This window comes from Asterias amurensis, chromosome 11 (assembly GCF_032118995.1).
Source record: "Asterias amurensis chromosome 11, ASM3211899v1".
NCBI classification, from domain to species: domain Eukaryota; kingdom Metazoa; phylum Echinodermata; class Asteroidea; order Forcipulatida; family Asteriidae; genus Asterias; species Asterias amurensis.
Window position 1 is genome coordinate 20001074 of NC_092658.1, and position 22807 is coordinate 20023880.

Here is a 22807-nt window from a genome sequence, read left to right on the forward strand (position 1 = left end):
GTCAATAGAGGGCGTCCTAATAGAAACAAGTTTAGTTGGCTTGTTTGTGTAGGATCATAATCAAACAAGTTGCTGTTCAAAGTTCACGAAAGACAAACAATTTAGAGTAGAGATTCATATCAATCTAGCTAGCCAACAAATTATGATATTCTGATTCTTCATTGTGTGTATGCCTGCTGACTTTATTCTGAAGATGGCGTCGAAAAACAGCAGCAGCAGTTTTGACTTCGATGTTTGCATGTCGACTTACAGTCGTGTTTTCCAACCTGATGTTTTGAAGTATTGTTCATTATTTATTACAATTAAAAATCTCATCCCCCACCCCCCCCCCCCCCCCCAGCATGTATTAATCCATGGTCGGCTTGGCTAGGGAGGACATAGCCTTCTAACTCCATGGCCAGACAGAGTAGTTTGACTTTGTGATTTGTGTTGAGTCACGGTGTTGTCTGACCTTCTGAAAGTATTTCTTGAACTTAAGGGGGGCGTGGCAGTTTTACCCACCTTGTGACGGGCCAGTATAGGACCAATTTGGCTTGTTGTTTCATGACACTTGTACACACATCATAGGATGTTTTCAAAACTTGATAGCCAGCCAGACCACTTGGTTGTGTTGAAAAGGGCCTAGGAAAATAAAGGCTTCTAGCTGTGTGTGTAGCCATGGTAGCCTGTACAGTGTTGATATCATCCGGCCGGGCATTCATTGTGTATTTTTAATTATTTTGATCCTCAGCAATAAGGTGGCCTTCATTACAGGAGGAGGGTCTGGAATATGCTTCACTATTGCAGAAGTTTTTATGAGGTATAATTATATAAATTATTAATTTGTATTATTTCTTTGGTGTTTTGGGGGGAATGAAACAAAACCTTACAAGTGATCAAGTTTTCTAAATGTAAATGGTGTTTGAAGCTTTGCATGGTGTGAAGAATATGAAGTAACTATAAATACTAAATAGTAAACTTATGGGTACAGCTATGTATAATACCTGTGTTGTCATCCATGTTTAATGTCACTTGAGAAATATTGTTTCTTTTTATCCTTGAGAAAGGGAAATAATTTATGTGTGAAGTTGCTTTGTATATTGCTTTATAAATTTGTGATTTAAAGATTATTACAATGTGTGACAAATTTTTACAAATTTGTATAATTCTACAGGCACCAGTGTGACACAGTCATTGCCAGTCGGAATCTTCAGAGAGTCGAGCAGGTAAACCCACTTGAAAGAAGGAAAAACACACAGAGCCCAATAATGCTCCCTTTTCAGGGATTGGAAATTTTAGAGTTTTATGCGAGTTCAAACTTTGTCATGATGTCTGCCTGGTAAAAAATGCTGTTCCTTCCAGCAGATACAAAAAAAACACACTCTTTGATCATAAAGACATTCACTCTAAGGAAGAAAAAATAGTGAATAATATTATTTGATAACGGACAGGAAAGAGCTACTAATTTTCCCCTTGTGATGTTTCAGATGTGGTTTTCTTTGTGATAGCATTGATTTAATTATTTCTTTCTCAAGGCAGCCAAGAAGTTGGAGGCAGCCACCGGGCGAAGGTGTATGCCAGTCCAACTCGATGTCAGAAAGGTAATCAAGATGTTGTCTTTCCTTTAATTCTGTTTAGGCTTAGTGCATGTTTGTGTGTTATCTTGCTCAAGCAGGGTACATTGCAAAGTCGACTAAAGTCACCATTGGGGCTCAAGCGTGGCATAGTGCCGATCAACTAAAGTTGCCATTGTAATAATAATACTTCTTATATAGCGCATTTCACAATAACCGTATCAATGAGCTTTACATTAGTGCCCTGGTCATTGGGCCAATAACATCCCTTTAAATGTTTCTCAGCTCCCTTGGGAGTATACAACCTTGGCAACAGTTTATATCGCTCCAAAGGCTTTTTCATTCACAATATCAACCTCTACCCTCGCAGGTACCCATTTATACCCATAGCTGAAGAGAAGCAATTATAGTAAAGTATCTTGCTCAGGAACACAAGTGTCATGACTGGGATTCGAACCCACACTCTGGTGACTTAGCACCAGAACTTGAATTCGATGCTCTTAACCACTCGACCATGACCCTCTACATGGCCATTAGGCTCAAGCAGGGTACAGTGCATATAGTGAACTAAAGTCACCATTGGTTCATTGCTTCCAAAAGGTTCATGTTAAAGGCAGTGGACACTATTGGTAATTACTCAAAATAATTATTAGCATAAAACCTTTCTTGGTGACGAGTAATGGGGAGAGGTTGATGGTATAAAACATTGTGAGAAACAGCTCCCTCTGAAGTGACATAGTTTTCGAGAAAGAAGTAATTTTTCACGAATTTGATTTTGAGACCTCAAGTTTAGAATTTGAGGTCTTGAAATCAAGCATCAGAAAGCACACAACTTCGTGTGACAAGGGTGTTTTTTTCTTTCATTATTATCTCGCAACTTCGATTGAGCTCTAATTTTCACAGGTTTGTTATTTTATGCATATGTTGAGATACACCAACTGTGGAGGCTCGTCTTTGACAATTACCAATAGTGTCCACTGTCTTTAAAGCTGTCTCCTGAAATGATAAGTTACTGGTCCTGCTGGCAAGTCACTAAAAAGTTATGGTCAAACCCCGTGATGTTTTGCAAACCCTAGAGTAAAGGATTTCAAGCAACTTTTTAACAAAACTATAACTTTTTTTGAATCTCTACCTTACAGCCGCAAGATGTCCTACGAGGTGTTGATGAGGCACTCGGCCACTTTGGCAAAATTGATATTCTTGTGAATGGTAAGCAATCATGTTTTGTTCATCAGCTGATAGTTACTAAGACAAAGCAACAAACATCAACACCAGCGAAAATCCAAATGAATGGTCGTGGGCTTGAATCCCACCCAAGCTTGTTTGGTTTTCTGCAGGCCTTGGGAGGGGAGGGAGAATACTTCATATACACTTCTAGGTGCTTAAGTAGACAATTATTAGTGTATTTTGCAAACACAGATTCTTTTCATGTGACTGGGGAACCTGCATCATGTGTTATGCTTTATCTTGGCCAGTACATACAATGCTGCTGTGACACTCACAAATTTAATACAGGAGTCCTATATGGATACTTTGAATGCTTCACAGTGTCGTTTTTTTTCTCGAAATAATCCAAACGAGGCAAGGTCGTGTCACGACGGCCAAGTTTCCAACCATCAAAAGCGTCACTTTGAGAAAGTGAAAGTGCTTCTACTGACACTCCTATATAATATCACTCGTAGTGAAATATGACATTGTCTTTGTTTTTCATCTTCTCCCAGGTGCTGCTGGCAATTTCCTTGCACCAGCCAGTGGTCTCTCCTTCAATGGTTTCAAGACGGTGATTGAGATTGATACACTAGGAACATTCAACACATCAAAGGCTGTCTACGATAAGTATATGAAGGTAGGCTATAAGGTTCTAATTGGACAACAAAAACCGTCCCAATTTCATAGAGCTGCTTAAGCACAAATGAGCAGGATACCAGTCACAAATTGTACTTGTGACCTGGTAGTTTGGATGGTGACCTTATTCAGAACGGAAAAATTTGCTTAGCTACTTTTTGTGCTTAAGCAGCTGTATGAGAGAGGGACAAGGGCCTGAAGATTCTAAAAGCTGTGTGGCAAATTGTAAATGACTGGACCTAGGAATTATGTTTAGCACCATTTCCCGGTAAGGAGCAATTCAGAAGTTTAAAAGTTTTGAAATTTGTTTAATGTGGGTGGGTGGGTAAAAACAAATATCGGAAAATCAAAATTCAGTTTTCAATTCAAATAATAGAAGAACTGTCTGTGCAGTAAAATTGTTAAGTCAATAAAAATAAGTGCTAAACAACACGACGCAATTTCAAAGAGAAGTTGCTTAAAAGCACACAACAATTCTAACTCCGATACTCGCCTTGTTTGATTACAGATCCATGGTGGTGTAATCATCAATATCTCGGCAACACTTGCGTACCGTGGACAGCTATTTCAGGTTCATGCATCTGCTGCCAAAGCTGCCATCGGTAGGTTGAATGCCTGTGAGGGCAGAGATGGTACTTGTAATTGATTTAGCCCCTAGGGAGCTGAGATGGTTTAAGGAATGAATAAGATGGCCCAGTGACTTGGGGTTATAATGTTTATCGGTAGGTTGAATGCCTGTGAGGGCAGAGATGGTACTTGTGATTGATTTGGCCCCAGGGTGCTGAGATGGTTTAAGGATTGAATAAGATGGCCCAGTGACTAGGGGTTATAACGTTCAAACACTTTTAGACACCCCTTGAGTGCTATACAAAAACCGATTATTACTATTATTATAATTTCTTCAAAAGCCCAGCGTAAGACTCGTCTCTTTGAATCTACTTACATACTATATCATATTCCATATTATTTCTACTACTTACGTCCATTGTACTTGTCATATCCACATGATATTCTGTAAACTCATAAATTTCTCTTAAATTTGTCTTATTTTTTGCTAAGCGCCTTGGATTATAGTATGATGGCACTCTATACATAAGTGCCCGATGATTGATTGATTTATTAAGATAATCTATAACTATGGATTTATGAAATAAAAAGTTGCATCCCTTTAAGGTGATCCCCCAGCTGCCGCTTCCCAGGTTGTATGAGAAACTTGGGTGTGATCCCTAGCTACACGGCAGTTAACGGTTGTATGGCTTCTGACTGGCACTGCATAACAAAGATATTGACAAAATAGGGACACCGCCAATATAGGGCTAGATAGCTCAGTTAGTGGAGCACTGGCACGCTAAACCGGTTCAAATCCCGCTCTATTGCAAATTTGTCTTTGTTCAACCCCAAATCATATAAACAAAATTCTTCATGTTGTGTTGTTTGGAATTCTTTCCAGATTCCATGACAAAATCTTTGTGTAACGAGTGGGGAGCCCAGGGTATCCGCGTGGTTGGAATTGCCCCCGGACCAATCGCTGACACTGAGGGCATGAGAAAGCTTGGTAAGTCTGAAATTGTTGTAGATTTTGAATCAATCTAAGATATTGGCCCACCTTGGGCAATACATCTAGCTCCAATGTAATTGGTTGAAGAGAAATTGCATAGCTTAGGGAAAAATGTAACCGTTTGACCATTCAATATCATCCACTGTGTTTGAAACAGGTTTTCAATTCTTTTTCTCTCTTTTTCAAACAAAATCTGTTAACTCCCATGTCAACTCATATTCCTTATCAAAGGTAAAGTAAGGCAAAATATACCTATGGTTTTGGAACTGTCTGATTGATTTAAAGCTATATAAATGGAGATATACATGTAAACAAAAGAACTTACCTGCAAAACAAATTCATTTAAAGCCATTATACACTTTTGGTACAGAAAAAAAATTAAAAGTTCACAGATTTACAAACAATTTACAGGGTTTACAGAAGGTAATGGTGATAGACTTATCTTGAAATATTATTCCATGAGAAAACATTAAAACAATATAAATTCTCGATAGCGAGAATTATGGATTTATTTTAAACACATGTCATGAAACGGCGAACAAGGGGAAACAAGGGTGGGTTTTCACGTTATTTTCTCCCGACTCCGATGACCGATTGAGCCTAAAAAAAAAATTGTTATTTTATATATAAGCTGTGGTACACGAAGTGTGGGCCTTGGACAATACTGTTTACCGAAAGTGTCCAATGGCTTTAAAAAGGTGCAAGCTTTTTCTTTTTTACATATTGATGAAAATCTGGAGCAGTGATGTCCATGCAAAAACCCTCAGTTCAGCAAAGGTCGTTAAAAATTCCATCCATTTACATTTCCAGGAGGTGCTGCCCTCAACGAGCAAGACATGGATAGAGCGTTTAGGAATCTACCCCTACAGCGATTGGGAACCAAATGTGACATAGCGGACTGTGCTGTCTTTGCTGTTAGCACAGCGGCTAGTTACATCTCAGGCCATACTATAGTAGTGGATGGAGGATGCTGGATGACCGATGATAACAATATGGATGCGGTTATAAAACGATTAGGTAATTCAAAGCTCTAAATGATGGTGATAACTCCCTTAATGAAACTATTACATGTAGTTCAAGGGGTCGATTTCACAAAGAGTTTAGAACTAGTCTTAAAAGATCTTAAAATGTTTAGGGTAGTCCTAAGTTACATGTAGGAAGAGTAACTCTAACTGACTTGAGATAAGACTAGTCTTAACTCTTTGTGACATCCACCCCTGGACTGTCATAATAATAGATAGTATATTCGGGTCGATTTCACCAAGAGTTAGGATGAGTCTTAGGAGATCTTAAAAACTTTAGGCTACAATGTAGTCCTAAGTTAAGCTGAGTAACTCGTCCTGACTCGAGATAAGACTAGTCTTAACTCCCTGTTCTATTACTTCTACTTCAGGTCTGATTAGTGCTAGAGGTTAAGATGAATCCGGGTAAATCATGGTCAATTTATGACAGTCCAGTTGAGCTAAATTGATTTCAGTTATGATTTTTTTTTTTTCCATTTCTGTAATTGCATTAATAATACCATTATCGGCGTAGAAAGCTATGGTTATTAATTTGTGTTACTGTTTTCAGAAATGTTAGCCAAGGATACCTCATGTGAACTTAAACACTGTAGCTTAGGAATGTACATGTAGGAATGTACATGTACTAAGGTGCTTGCTATGTTAACCAGAAACGCCACTTTTCCATGATAAGTGTTTTGGGTCCTTTTTCGTGCACTACCAATCCTAGTGCAGAGGACCTTGGGCTTAATATCCCATCGGAAAGACGAAGCAACTATGATCAAGTATCTTGTGCAAGACCAGGACTAAAACAAGACCAGGACTAAAACCCACACTCTGCTGATCAATAACACTAGGGCCCAATTCGCTAAGCACAAAATTTGCTTAGCATGAAATTTCTTCCTTGATAAAAACATGATTACCAACAAAATTTCCTTTTGTTGCATATTACGTGTTACTGGTATTCAGCTGATGTTTGCTCACCCCGAAAATCATGTTCAAATATGGTTGGTAATCCTGTTTTTGTCAAGGCAGAAATTTCATGCTAAGCAAATTTTTGTTATGAAATTGGGGCCAGATCTTGAGTCCAGCCGTCGATTTCACCAAACTCTTCCTAACTTAAGATTAATCTTAGGACTTAGGACAAGTCCCAATCCTGCACTGTAGCATGCAGACTTTAAGATTAATCCTAAGTTAGGAAGAGTTACTCGTTCTAACTCGAGATAAGGCGAGTCCTAACTCTTTGTGAAATCGATGGCAGTGCTGTTTAGTGCTCGGCCATGACAGGCCACAATGTCAGTTCATACACATGTATGTGAACTATAAAATAGTTTGTCTTTATACAAAATATGCATTAATACAAGAAGTGCTCACAGGTTTTAACTTAACAAGTCAAAGACACACAACTTTAACTGTAAATTATATACAATTTATGTTTTTTTAATGGAGGTTTTGTATAAGTAATTAATTATAAACATCTATTTTTCTTTATAACATAATGAATCGGGAGATTAAACTGATTCTTTCAAAATAAAACTCCAAAGAAAATATATTTACTTTTGAGATTTGGTTTATTTTGTGTTGCCTTTCCTCCGTTTTATCTTCAAGTCCGTCTCTTTTACGCTGGCACTTTTCCTTCAGCACATTTTATCACTTAGATAATTTGTTACCACCTAAATTCATTAATGTTCTTTTAAATTTCGAAAGAGGGGAGGCATTTGTAGTATTTGGTGCTTGTTCTCACTCAAACTTGGCAATAATAAAATTACACAACTCAATTTCAGCAGTGAATACATCTAATCCTTTTGTGTACTACATGTAGTTAGAGCTACAACATAATTTTCACCCCTTGCCCCCTGCCCTTGTTACAAAGCGCTGTTTAAGCGAACAGTGGTATTGAACAGAATCAATTTCTGCTAAGCAAAAAAAAAAGCAGTGAACCAGTTGAAAACAACAGATTTTATACTTAATTTAACAGCAGCACAAGTATAAGTAGTGAATTTGATTGAAAGCAGTAATTTGACTGAATTTTCTAATTTGGCGAATGAGAAAAATTTAAAATTGCATTGGTCACCATGTTGAACTGTGTATTCCATTGTCTAATTTTGCATAACATAGACTTATAATCACAGATCGCCCTGATTCATCGTCACGTCTAATCATTCACAAAACTTGTCTCGGATAATATTCAAGCTGATTCTATATCTTTATACACACTATATATTTTTTACGATGCATCGCTTCATTTCCTCTTATAAATTTAATTAGCTTTTTAAAGAAAACCAAAAAGGGTCTTTACCAAACCAAGGCTCAGGCTCTTCAAACTCGAAGCAGTATGCATTTTTAGGTGTTCAGGTAATCACCCCGAACACCTCTTATTTTGTTAGTTTTTTCCCCTCTTTTTCTTCATACCTCTTCTTTTTCTCCTCAGCATCCATTTTCAGCTAACAAAAGCACCCTTTCATAGATCTTATGAACTTGAAACTTCACACGTAGTTAGATATTCAATAGGAGAGGAAACCGTTTAAGTTACATCAAGATGACGTCATCCATTCTTGAGTTAAGAAAGCTCAAAGTTTTTATTTAAAAATATCATAACTTTTGATCTACATGAGGGAATTTTCCAATAAGTACATGTACATCATCCTTAAAAACTGCATGAACAAACTGCATGAACGCTTCACAGACATGACCCCATTTTGACCTTGTCTTCCGGTTCAAATCAGAAGTTCAAAATTTAAAAATTCATGTACCCGATATAAAGAACTACGTTTCCCCCATTGGTCGTGCATAAAGATTTTACATGTACATTTACATGTACAACATGTAAAGTGTATGCGGTGCAGAGTCAAGCTCCAGTGCGCATGTCTAGAGCAGGATGTAGCTTCGTGTATAGTCTGTGTTTGTGCCGTTTTCAGCATAAGTTTGCCTTTCGGTTGGTTGGTTTCTTCTACAGTAGTCAATGTTTCAAATTTACTCAACCAAATAAGCTATTTTGACAACCTTTACATCATATGAAAGGGCTCTAAGTACAGTACTTCAAACAAAAATGGATATGTTGGTGACATTCTCTTGACCTTTGACCTGTCTAAACCGGAAGTGCCTGTAAAATACTTTAAATAGACGCTAATTAATTGCTTTTAGGAGGATATGTCCACCTTTTTATGCTTTACCTTCACAGAATACAAGTCTGTTATTATTATTATTATTATTATTATTATTATTAGGTTTCCAAAAACCTTCAAAGATCACATCCCATGTTAACGATTTCACAGGAAGTACACATTTAGTTTGATCTATACTTTGATTTGAGTGAAATGACAAGTCAAGTTGCTGTGATGTTAAAAACACTAAACTATGAGTTTCCCCCCTCCCCCCCCCCCCATTTTTGACACAGTGAAATTAGCCCCACGGTGTAACCTTAATTTGGAATGTATCATTTGCACAGACATGTGATTCTAGAGGGGACAATCCCTCCAGGCTTTTTAGGTCCAGATAATGGGGAGGGGGGGCTGGTGAAGGAAAGAGGTTGTTCTGTGGGATCAGCCTCTCCCATTCTCCCCATGAGTTGTTCAAGCAGAATACACATTGAATAAACAAAGAGTCAGTCCATACTACGTGGACATACTGCGTAGACATCTCCACTAGGTCATTGTTCAGGTCATAAAACTCTGATGCGATGCGGGTAACCGTTTTTATCGGAGTATAATATATCCTGATCCAGAGATGGAGTACAGTATCCTGCTTGGGGGGTAAAGTGTTCCTTTAAAGGCAGTGGACACTATTGGTAATTACTCATATATTTATTATCATAAAACCTTTCTTGATTAAGAGTAATGGGGAGAGGTTGATAGTGTAAAATATTGTAAGAAACAGCTCCCTCTGAAGTAACATAGTTTTCGAAAAAGAAGTAATTTTCCAAGAATTTGATTTCGAGACCTCAGATTTAGAATATGAGGTCTCGAAATCAAGCATCTGAAAGCACACAACTTCGTGAGAACATGGTGCGACAAGGGTGTTTTTTCTTTCCTTAATATCTTGCAACTTCGATGACCGATTGAGCTCAAATTTTCACAGGTTTGTTATTTTATGCATATGTTGAGATACACCAACTGTGAAGACCAGTCTTTGACAATTATCAATAGTGTTCAGTGTCTTTAATAAGATATAAAGGTTCCACTTATCTTTGGCACAAAAAAACTACAACTCATCACTGTTTTCACGAATTTCACATCCTGCTACAGTCAACTTTGGTTGTCAAATTAAAGAAAGCGTGTAAACGCCACATTGCATAAAACACGCACTGCACTGTATAGCGCAAGATGACATGGACTCCCAAACGAGACAATCAAGATTATTGCAATTAAGACGTCAAGTGAATGGGATCAATTTAGAGGTTAATTCAAGATAACCAAAGTAGCAATAGATATCTGAAAAAAATAAAATTCACAGAGGGTCAACCATTTTGTTGACCCACAACAAAACAAAACAAATCGAGGAAACTACATGTATAAGCATCAAATCCCCTCGGAAGAAATAGACTCTTCCCATGAAATATGTAAATTGCACATAGTGCGTACGCTCTAACATTTTTGGTGGCAAAAAGAGGGAACTCCTGCTGTTTTGTACACGGCCGCGTGACGCAGACGCGTCTGCTTAGGGCACAACTCTATGGCATTTGCCCACCAATACGCATTGGTTTTTTTTACGCATGCATACTTCATGGGAAGGGTCCATTGCCTAAGAAGCCAAGTATACCGGATTTATTTGGTGGTGTTACTTTCCTCCTGTTCAACTGCCGACTTGGCCTTCTCCATCACCAGTTGGACGTACTCGCAGAAATCCCTGACGGCCCCGCGTCCGCCGTTAAGCTTGGAGATAAAGTGAGAAGCCGTTAATACAGACGGCTGGGCATCAGCTGGGGTACCACTGACCCCCGCTCGTTTTAGACATTCAATGTCGGGGGTGTCACATCCTATGGAGAATATTAATAATAACGGTATTTATAAAGCGCCTTACGATAGGATACAAAGCACTAGGGGAGAATGCAACCAAACACCTAAATGAGAACATCCAATACAGTCTACCCGCAGGTCACTAATTTCCTTTGTGATTTATCTGCAGAGTATGCATAGTTTTATTGTGCGTGACCTCTGTGTGAATATTAATTAGTCAAAAGGGCTTCTGGAATTAGGTCATTTTCGGCCTTTTCTGAAAAGTCTCAACCAATATAATGAACCAGTAAATTGGAACGAAGAGCATATCTGTCGTTATGTATAAACAAAAATCGGTGCAACTCAAGTTTTTAAAAGAGAAATTTGTACGTAAAAAATGGCTTCAAAAACAGAGAAAACAAGTCACAAAAACACGGCAAATTTTTCCGTTATGAATGTCGGCAACAGTCCCCAATTAGTATGTATGGGTAGATTATTTCATATACTACCTGGAAATGTTAAAAGCGAGACCGGATCGTACCTAGTCCAGTCAGAATACAGCGATTTCCATTCCGAAAACATCAGCTATTAGACAGCATGGTTTTCCTGCGTGGTGATTGGCTGACGATGACATCATCGACGAATATGGCAGCAAGCTGTTTTTCGTTGGTATGGTAAACACGCCTGTCTAAACTATGAGCTGAATGAGGATCAGCTCATTCATCCCATGGTATAGACGGGCTCTTTTGTTATTGACTAACACTGCCTTTGTGGTCTGGGCACCATACCAACCAAAAACAGCATGCTGCCATATAAATCGATGATGTCATCGACCTTGTATCTTGCATTTAAAAAGGTTGTATAAAGATTCTTTCAATTGATCGAACTTGACCATATATGGAATAAAAGATGGAGTAAAGGTTTATTGCAAATTGCATTTAAAATTATACAAAAATTCATTAAATTAACCAATCTTGAGCATACTACGAATATAAAATTGAGTAAGAGGTTAACAACATTCTGAAAAAACATCTTGTTACTCACCCATGAAAGCTATCTGCGTCCACTCCAGCCCCATCTCTGACCTCCACTGTTCAATGACGCTCAGTTTGTCCCTACATCCCATGACCAGAGGGACCTTCAGCTGCTTGGCATACTTGTCATGATTCACACTCTCCTCGGCTATTGATAAAACAAAAACCATTCAACAAATTTATTGAATTTATTATCAACTAAATTTATTATCAACTAAATTTATTATCAACTAAATTCATTATCAACTAAATTTATTATCAACTAAATTTATTATCAACTAAATTTATTATCAACTAAATTTATTATCAACTAAATTTATTATCAACTAAATTTATTATCCGCTAGTGATAAAACAAAAATCATTCAACAAATTACTATCAACTAAATTTATTATCAACTAAATTTATTATCAACAATTTATTATCGGCTAGTGACTAACTAAACAATGTTAAAATTTGTTTCAACCCACAAGAAATGTCCAAACCAGGCACAACATCTTGTAGAGCACTACCAAAATGCTGTGTATATTTGGTTTGCGGTACACTATATGTGTATCTACTTGCTGCATAATAATACTAATAATAACCGTATTCAAAACGGGCCTTTTTTCCAAAGGATACAAAGCGCCAGGTATTTTTACTGCAAGGTGAGTGGGTCGAAGTTTGAATTATGAGACCTAATCCTTGTAGCACCATGCAATGGTTTACAAGGTGCTGTGGCGCACTGTGCTGCCAATCCAGCCAGGGACACCAGGGCGAACCCCTTCTCTTTTCGATAAGAGCACTGGGTTCTTTTACATGCGTTTACGCAAAACATGGAACCAACGGCTTTACGTCCCATCCGAAGGACGAAGCCATGGTTAAGTGTCTTGCTTAAGACCAGGGCACTAATGCAAAGCGCATTGATACGGTTATTGTAAAATGCGCTATATAAAAATTATTGTTATTATTATGTCAAAAACACGACCACCTTTTGAAATTTAAGTTTCACATAGTTTTAATGCAAACATACATTTATATAGGATTAAAACAATCGAACGGTTAACAAAAACACCAAAAGTGTATAATGGCTTTAACGCAAGTATTTTGGTGAATATACTTACTACTTAATATTCGCACGGTAACTCCATTACTCAACAGTGATTGGATGCCGATAGAGTCACTCAGGTTGTATGATCGAAACTCCTCCCCTGCAAAATGCAAGAAATTAAATCTCCACATCATTAAAATGAACTTGGGAAAATTGTCTGAATACACTGAAAATTGTACAATTTGTAAATTCAGCAGCTTGCGCCACAGCACCTTGTACTAAACCACTACAGGGTGCTATGTCAAGGAATTGGTTGTGTACTTATAAAATGTAGCTCCACAATACCTTGCAGGAAAAAAACGAATGTTGAAGCCCATACAATATGCACTAATGGCTTTATATTGTTAAGTAGAATTTGAAACTTTGCATGGTGGAAATACGATATAGAAAGGTTTGCGGTAACACCATGTAATGACTATCTCTGAATGAGTTAGGGTGGTTCTGAAAAGAACCGTTCATTTCTTCAGAAGATGATCAGAGCATTCAGTTTCAGAACCACCCCAACTCGTATAGATATAGTCATAACATGGTGTTACCGCAAACCTTTCTATATCGACTTTCTATAGTTCTGAGCAGTCGATGGGTGCTACACAAGTACAAGCAGCCATGGTTATTATGATTATTATAAATCTGAGCCATACCGCTTGCAGTGATGTGCACCATATTATCTGTGAGGACGCCATCGGCAGCGAAGACAACGAGTTGAACTCCTTGGGGTTTTGTCTTCCCGAAATAACCAAACTTGATGACCCGCTGCTCGGCGATTGGCCAGTCAATGTCGGTATCAATGTCCACACTGTACTCAGCACCCATCTCAAGATAACCAACCCTGGTTAAAAACAAAAGAAATGGAATGTTTGTAATAAACTTATAAGAGTAATGATAATGTCAATTTTGGTCTTTACCCAAACATCGATGTGTGTTAGCACTGTATACTCAGTACTTTCCCGAGTCCTGTAAAAAAATATCACAGGCATGTTACTCGGGTGGGATTCGAACCTACGACCCTTGCAATTCTAGAGCAGTGTCTTACCAACTAGACTACCGAGGTTGCCCGGTAGCTAGAGGCAGTTCAAGTCCTATGTTTTGGCAGCGGGTATCGCAACGATATAATAGATGTTAAATTTAACATCTATTAAATGATAATGTCCCTTTTCAATCTATAGATAACCAGGGGTGGATTTCACAAAGAGTTAGGACTAGTCTTATTTTGAGTTAGGACCAGTTACTCGTCCTACTTAGGACTATCCATGCAATTTGTATATCTCCTAGGACTAATCCTAAGTTAGGACTAGTCCTAACTCTTTGTGAAATCGACCCAAGCCCTGGTGACCAATAAAACAAGGGAATGTAATGTTATCGGCTGCTCAGAACTATAGAAAGTCGATATAGAATGTAATGTTTGTAATAATATCAATAAGATTTATAATGTGTCTTTCCATACCATAGATAACCAACCCTGATTACCAGTAAAAACAAAGAAATGTAATGTTGGTAATAAAATACTAAAAATGACATTTATAACCTATAGATAACCAACCCTGGGTACCAGCAAAACAAAGAAATGTAATATTTGTAATAAAATAATATTACAATGTAATAAGATTGATTATGTGCATTTTCCATAACCGGATAATATACATGTAATGTTTGTAATAAAATTATAATAATACTATTCATAATGTGCCTTTTTCATTTCTAGATAAACAACTCTGGGTACAGGTAGAAACAAAGAAATGTAATGTTTGTAATAAAATAATAATGATAATATTTATAACATGCACTAATATTTCATTTTGATTTCAGAAAACCCCCACAAATGAACATTTATAAGCAATTAAGTATGTCTTAAGGGCACATTTTTCTCGCAGTAGAATTTCAGACAACAAATTTCCCAGCACATAGTATACCTGCATAAAGTTTAGAAAAAAAATAGACCCAAAATAAAGTAGAACATAGTTGATAAGTGTTGTAATACTTTCTTGTCAAAACCCATTTACCAACATCCATAAGGTTTTCAATGAATGCACACAAAAAAATACGCTTCAAAAACCACTAATGCAGGGAACATCTGTCATGTCTGTTTATATTATTATTATTATTAAAGACACTGGACACTATTGGTAAATTATCAAAGACCAGTCTTCTCACTTGGTGTATCTCAACATATGCATAAAATAACAAACCTGTGAAAATTTCAGCTCAATTGATCGTCAAAGTTGGGAGATAATAATGAAAGAAAAAAACACCCTCAACGCATGAAGTTGTGTGCTTTCACCATGTTCATATGCTTAATTTTGAGACCTCAAATTCTTATGTTGAGGTATCAAAATCAATTTTGTGGAAAATTACTTCTTTCCCAAAAACTACGTTACTTCAGAGGGAGCCGTTTCTCACAATGTTTTATACAATCAACCTCTCCTCATTACTCGTTACCAAGTAAGGTTTTATGCTAATAATTATTTTGAGTAATTACTAACAGTGTCTGGTACCTTTAAACATGTGCATGCCCTGGAGGCTTTGAATTGTACGCCATTATACAGTCAATCCCTTGGAGTAGCAGTACGAATTCAGGAAAATACATTATCATAGCACCAGACTAGATTGGTGAAAACCAATTAAACCAGGCCTTGAACCATAACAAGTTCATTGTTATGGAGGATCATTAACATGAAGGTCATATGATAATTAGATAGAATATATATCTTTACTATCTCTGGAATTATATGTAATGGCCTTGATCCAGTTGGTTCAGACGATAACGATAATTTAGAACAATGAAACAAAATTAAAGGCAGTGGACACTATTGACAATTACTCAAAATAATTATTTGCATAACACCTTACTTGGTAATGAGTAATGGGGAGAGGTTGGTAGTATAAAACATTGCGAGAAACCGCTACCTCTGAAGTGACATAGTTTTCGAGAAAGAAGTAATTTTCCATGAATTTGATTTTGAGACCTCAAGATTAGAATTTGAGGTCTTGAAATCAAGCATCTGAAAGCACACAACTTCATGTGACAAGTGTGTTTTGCTTTCTTTATTATCTCGCAACTCCGACGACTAATCAAGCTCAAATTTTCACAGGTTTGCTATTTTATGCATATGTTGAGATACACAAAGTGAGAAGACGTGTCTTTGACATTTACCAATAGTGTCCACTGTCTTTAACGCTGTTCTGAACTCAGTGATCCAAGTCCTGCACTAATACAAAAAAACATGAGTGTGTAATCTTCAGAGAAAATATAAAAGAAATTCTTATATAACTGGATCATTATGCTGAACATTATATATTTGGCTTGGTGGTAACACCATGTGTGTATCTACTTGCCAGGTAGAGTTGGTTCTTAGAGAACTGTCTTTCTTTATTCTACTACCGCAGAGTAGATTTACTGGATGTTCCGCCTGTACGGGATAAATCTACTCCGCGGTAGTAGAATAAAGAAAGACAGTTCTCTAAGAACAAACTCTACCTTGCAAGTATACACGCATGGTGTTACCGCAAACCAAATATATATTGATACCTCACCATGCAATGCCTCAAATTCTATATATGCTGAACATGCAACAGAAAACAAAAAAAAATGAGTCTTGTCCAATAGACATATTGACCTAAGCTGGGTTCCCATTAGCCTTTTTTAATAGATTTTTCTGCAGAATGGCAAATTTAAAACCAATGGGGATGCATGGTTAATTGACCTCCCTGTAAATGTACGTCGACAAATGCTGCCAAATAAAAGGCCAGGTGGGAATGCAGAGATGCCAAGTCCAGAGGCCAGCTATGCGTGAGATTTTTCAAAACTCATTCCCTACTTGTACGGCAGCTCCAATTGATGATTCTGATAAACTGCATGCAATCTGAAGATTGCGCAAACTTTGTAGATTTCGTTTTTGTACACACGAGCGCGATTTGGCAATGCATCGTCGCTATTTGTTATCGTTTTCCTGGTCTGGCCCCAATGCGTGAGAAAATGGTTGCTGTGCATGTGAGCGTGAGACAGACCCCAAATGCGTGAGACTTGGTAGGTCTGGGAATGCCTCGTAGAATTACATCACTCTCTGCGTGTCAGCGGAAGAATAAGTATAATAATAATAATAATAATAATAAAAATAATAATAATAATATCGAAGTCTTATATTGGGCACGTATATACCAAACAAGGTACTCAAGGCACTGAGTATATACAAACTTTCAGAAAGATACATGTATAGGTAATTGCAGTGATGAATTCTAACGCCCAATTATGTAGCGCCTATTGGTTTACAAGGTACTACAGCGCATACAGCAGCCACAGCCAGGAACACCAGAGCGAACCCCTTCTCTTTTCCATAAGTTCACTGGATTATTTTATTTGCATTACACAACACATGGAACCATCGGCTTTACATCCAATCCAAAGGACTAAGCAATGGCTAAGTGTCTTGCTTATGGACACAAGTGTCATGGCTGGGGATTTGAACCCACACTCTGCTGATCTCGGGAATGGGAACTCGGCTCTACATTTACAAGCTTAATGGTCTTGTGGATTTCCTCCCCCCCTCCCCCCCCCCAAAAAAAAAAAAACAGCCATTAGAGTTATACTTACTTTCCACCTTGGAAAAGCCCTTGCATAAGTAGTTCTCGAGTCGCAAAATAGAAGGAACCATTCTCGTAGAGCTCTCCGTTCCAGTCCTGACGACGAGGTCTCTTGGCTGGGTTCAGGTTCTCAGGATCTGTCACTGCACCTATTTTTTTGACAAATGGAGGAAAAGATAAACTTGCTCATCTCAGCATGACTTTGCCTCAAAAATGCCAGCTTTGGCTATCCAGTTAAAGAAAAAAAGTGTCATTTAGAAAACTAGAGTGGGATTCGGAACTGATTTCTTCGAAATAGGATATGAAACATTGCATGGTGAGGTATCAATATATATTTGGTTTGTGGTAACACCATGTGTGTATCCCCTTGCCAAGTAGAGTTTGTTCTTAGAGAACTGTCTTTCTTTATTCTACTACCACAGAGTAGATTAAATCGGATATTCGGGAGACTTCTCGGTCCTTATAAGAACTATAAGTGTGTTGAATCGGTTTTCAACTAGTGGTTTGAACCCGCCGAGGCTTGGTTCTTTATAATTTACCTCGACTTCGTCTCGGTAAAGTTATCAAGAACCAGGCCTCGTTGGGATTAAACCACTAGTTGAAAACCTCTTCACCACACATTGATTCCCTTAGTATACAGACCCTTCATCCTTTAAAGACACTGGACACTATTGGAAGTTGTCAAAGACCAGTCTTCTCACCTGGTGTGTCTCAACGTATGTATATAAAAAAAAACCTGTGAAAATTTGATATTAATTGGTGGTCGAAAGTGCGAGATAACAATAAAAGAAAAAACACCCTTGTCACACAAAGTTGTGTGCTTTCAGATGCTTGATATCGAGACCTCAAAATCTAATTTTGAGGTCTCGAAATCAAATTTGTGGACAATTACTTTTCTACTACGTTACTTCAGAGGAAGCCGTTTCTCAAAATGTTTTATACTATCACCTCTCCCCATTACTTGATACCAGGTAACAAGTAAGGTTTTATGCTAATAACTATTTTGAGTAATTACCAATAGTGTCCACTGCCTTTAAGCATACACCAGGTGATATTGATTTTTTAAGTATTGAAGTTCACAGTCAGGAAGTGAATACATTATAATGTACAACAGGTGAAGTAAACAATACACGTCATCCATTTCCCAATAAGCGGCTACAGCTATGACTACAGCTAGATTTCCAAGTCATGCACACATATACAATGTACTTATAAACACCCTTAGCAGCAGCCGTAGCCGCAGCTGTCCCAATCCAAATAAGGGCTTATTTGACATGGGCCCAATACAATATACTACAATACAAAATCATTTATATAGTGCTCTTGCAAACCAACATGTATTACAGTGCTTTACAAAACAACAAAATAACAGAAATAAGGGGAAACATAATAAGGAGTCAAATAAATGAGTCGTAAGAGCTTTCCTAAAGGCCGCAGTGAGGGAGACGACAAATATTATAATTATAGTGGCTTCTTATATAGCGTTCAGGTCCATCACCCATTGACACTCATAGCGCTTCAATAATTATTACCCCTGGTCATTGGGCCTTAAATCATTCCTGAAACCATCTCAGCTCCCTGGGGAGTATACAGCCTGTGCCGCCAAATATGTAGCGCAATCAAGGCTAATCAATCACAAGAACCAACTCTGCCCTCACAGGTACCTATTTACCTCTGGGTGGAGAGAAGCAATTATAGTGAAATGTCTTGCTCACGGACACAAGTGTCACGACCGGGATTCGAACCCACACTCTGCTGAACAGAATCACCAGAGCTTGAGTTCGGTGCTCTTATCCGCTCGGCCACGACACCCCATTATAAGGTAACTGTTCCAAAGAGTTGGCCAAGGAGCATTGAACCCCCCCCCCTCCCCCCAAGCAAGCAGACAGCCTAATGTACGAGTATGTGGGATTTAAAGAAGTCGTTATCCTGAGATGATAATACCAAAGTTGATTTACCATAAAGGAACAAAATGAATCTTGAAGGGAAATATTCACCTCTGGTTGTGACCTCCTTCCACCTGAAGAGGTGACGTCTTGAGACTGCAAACACTGAATCATAACCCTCATGGCGTATCATACGACATGGTCCTTGAAGATGCCAGGGGTGCAAACAAGGGGATGTGCACTGTATTTGAGCAATGAAATTCACCTCTGTAAAAGAAGAAAAAAAAACTGTTTAAAAACAAAAATATCTATGAAAACCTATAAAAGCTACAATTCACCTTTTAAGGGAACACGTTGCCTTGGATCGGACGAGTTGGTCTATAAAAAGCGTTTATAATCATTTGTTATAGAGGCCCCTTCAAAGGTTTCCCATAGACTTGAAGTTTTTCAAATGGATTTGTGCCCTTTAAAAAACGAAAATGGCCTTGCCCCTTTCGAAAATGAAATTTCAGGCATGGGGGATAATACCAAAGATAAAACATGGTACTCAATAAATAAATTCTTGGCTTCGGGGGGACAAGCTTTACCTGGATGAAATCTTAAAAATTCATGAACAGCTTCGATGGACGTTGACTGGTCTCTCGATGTTTCTGCCGCCCTCCGATGAACTTTGGCCCCCCATTCAATAGCAATTCGTGCAATTTCATCATGATCTGTAGATACCCAAACACTGTCAAACTCTGTAAATCAAAGACAGACAAACTTGTACTTAAAAAATAGTACACTCTCATTTTAAAATAAAATTGCCAATACTGGCCAAATTATAGTAATAATAATAATTACAAAACTTATACATGCAATTTGCACATATCCAATAATAAAATACAATAACTCACAAAAAAATTACAAATTTATACTATAAAAAAAATGATGATCACATTACAATGAGTGAGACAAGGCCTGGGAAGTACATGTACAAGAACCCACACCAATGTTACCCAGTGAACTTATCGTAAAGAAAAGGGGTTTCCCCTCATGGTTCCAAGTATTTAGCTTCATATGTAACACAGTGCTACATGTATGTAAAGGAAGTCTCACATTTCTGATTGCTTTCTAATCCGTTGTACATATACATCAAAAAAATCTATAGCCCTTCACATACCTTGCAAATAAAGCCTCATGAATGTCATTGATTTGAGCACCATACTACTTAAAAGCCACTTTTAATTTACTTTTTTCTGAGATTGGAACTAGTAAGCATTTAGCAATCCCGTAGAATGTAATTTTGATAACAAAATAATTCTAAAAACTTACTTCTTTAATCCAAAATGAAATAAATAATATCACATTAATCAAGGCCAGCAGGTGGCAGGGGTGGCAGGGGGTGGCAGGGGAATGGCGGGGGAATGGCGGGGGAGTGGCAGGGGTGTGGCAGGGGTGTGGCAGGGGTGTGGCAGGGGTGTGGCAGGGGTGTGGCAGGGGTGTGGCCTTACCGCCAGAATCAACCGCAGCCCTCAAGACCCACGAAATAAGAGGTTGTCCCGCAAGAAGTTTGATGTTCTTGAGCTTGATCCCCTTGCTGCCACCTCTAGCCAGGATCAACGCCGCGAAATGCCCCTCTCTCGGCTTGCTGTCGGCTGCCATCATCACCACAGAGCCTAACTGAATCACAGAATTGTAGTATCCGCAAGTTTACTATTTATAGTAAATTCTCACAGAATGATAATGTCAGGTTCAGGCGAGTTGAACTCAATAAATGCCAGATATTCTGGCACTGCTTGGTTAATGAAGCGTGATAAACTACTGGGGGTGACTCCTTTTCAATGGAATGGAGATTTGAATGAACAAAATATTGACAATCGAACTCCGTTAGGCGGTACACATTGTGCTGTTTCCACTCTGTTGAGATTCTGAGCATTGCACAGATTGTTATATATTATTATCATTACTATTATTTATTCAGCCATTTCAACAATACAAAACAAAGACAAAACAAAGTTACTTCCAGATGGGCTAGGTCAGGGCTACTCCTAGAACTATGGGGTTCATTCCACTATCGTCTCCTTGAACAGTGGTACTCGATAACAGAATGAACTTCATATTTCTAGGAGTAGCCCTGACCTTTAGGCCTAAGCTAAGTGTTTTCCATAGATTAGCGATTAGACCTGCTAACATCTGTTGTACTTGTAATGTATTGCAATTGTAATTGTATTGTAATTTAAATTAGCCATGACAGCAGGTATATAATATTATTATAATATTATTATTAATATTAATCCAAAAGCCGAGTGGAGTAGGCCTAATTTTAATTAAATAATAAATAACAAAAAAGATAAGAACTTCTTAAAGAAGAGGAAAAATAAATAAAAACATGTTCATGTATGTACCAGTAAAAAATATTATTTAGTTAGTTTAGAGGGGCCCTAGTTAGTTTACAGATTAACAGAAAGCAAAAAAAAAGAAAATTGTTGCAATATCTTTTAGTTTTTTTACATTGTGAATGGTATGATAAATGATGTGAAATTAATTAAAATGCACAAGGCACCTCGTTATTAATTATTTACCTCTGCTCTGCTGCTTTTCTTTGCTTCTCAACAGCTACTTCAGATGGTGTGATATTTCATCTAGGATGCTTTGCCGACTATAAAATTCTGATTCAAAGAGCGAGGAAGGGTCTCACATCACATTTCACGCTAAAAAAAATACCCCGTTTATTTTGAGCGCCCTTTTAAACTTGCACAAGTATGTTGTGGTAAATTATAAAATCGAATGTAGGGAATTACACCCAGGTGAAGGATACCCTTATGTTCTATACTGGCTTATATTTAAAAAAGTGTCGGCTAAAGTTCTAGTAAGTTATTCTTCATCATAGGGATATCTTACCAAAGAAAACACAAGTTTTTATATTGCTTTTTACATGGAGGTATTTTATTATGATAAAGACTTGTACAAGTTTATTATGAAAAAAAGAGAGTATGCCAAGTGTCGTCGTGTATCCTGTCTTTCAATGTGTTTGAGGAAGTTAGCTGTCAGAAGAGCACCATACTAATTATAGAGCGCCAGCTAATGTGTTTATTAATAATTAATTGTAATCTCCAAGTATCACTAGAATAGAGCTCTGTTTCAGCAAACAAATAAATCTGGAAAATCTTCACAACTTCTTTTATATTCAAGCCTTCATTGTCTTTTCCTTTAAACATCAGATCAAAACCCGAAACTTTCTAAAAAGTATTTTATTTTCTAGAAGTAAAAACCATGGCGTTCCATATAGTAAATAAGTGGTTCCCGACCGAGTGCATTAGACGATGATACTAGTGTAAACAAGAAA

At 37.7% G+C, this 22807-nt stretch overlaps 2 protein-coding genes across 2 annotated transcripts; one reads left to right on the forward strand and one right to left on the reverse strand.

Annotated features, from left to right (window-relative positions):
* The first annotated feature begins 32 nt into the window (after positions 1–32).
* LOC139943693 (peroxisomal 2,4-dienoyl-CoA reductase [(3E)-enoyl-CoA-producing]-like) lies at positions 33–7872 on the forward strand. Its single transcript, XM_071940434.1, has 9 exons — positions 33–279; positions 731–799; positions 1154–1205; positions 1515–1580; positions 2693–2762; positions 3275–3399; positions 3907–4000; positions 4849–4953; positions 5767–7872. Exons 1-9 carry the CDS (start codon positions 170–172, stop codon positions 5988–5990), a joined length of 915 nt encoding a protein of 304 aa, XP_071796535.1. The 5' UTR covers positions 33–169; the 3' UTR covers positions 5991–7872.
* A 10-nt stretch (positions 7873–7882) lies between these two features.
* On the reverse strand, positions 7883–22177 carry LOC139943692 (N-acylneuraminate cytidylyltransferase-like). Its single transcript, XM_071940433.1, has 9 exons — positions 22044–22177; positions 20973–21141; positions 20067–20219; positions 19591–19746; positions 17604–17742; positions 13657–13844; positions 13029–13115; positions 11936–12073; positions 7883–10932 (listed from the first exon to the last, which is right to left on the reverse strand). The coding sequence occupies exons 2-9, from the start codon at positions 21124–21126 to the stop codon at positions 10721–10723; spliced, it is 1227 nt and encodes a 408-aa protein (XP_071796534.1). The 5' UTR covers positions 21127–21141; positions 22044–22177; the 3' UTR covers positions 7883–10720.
* Positions 22178–22807: the final 630 nt, after the last annotated feature.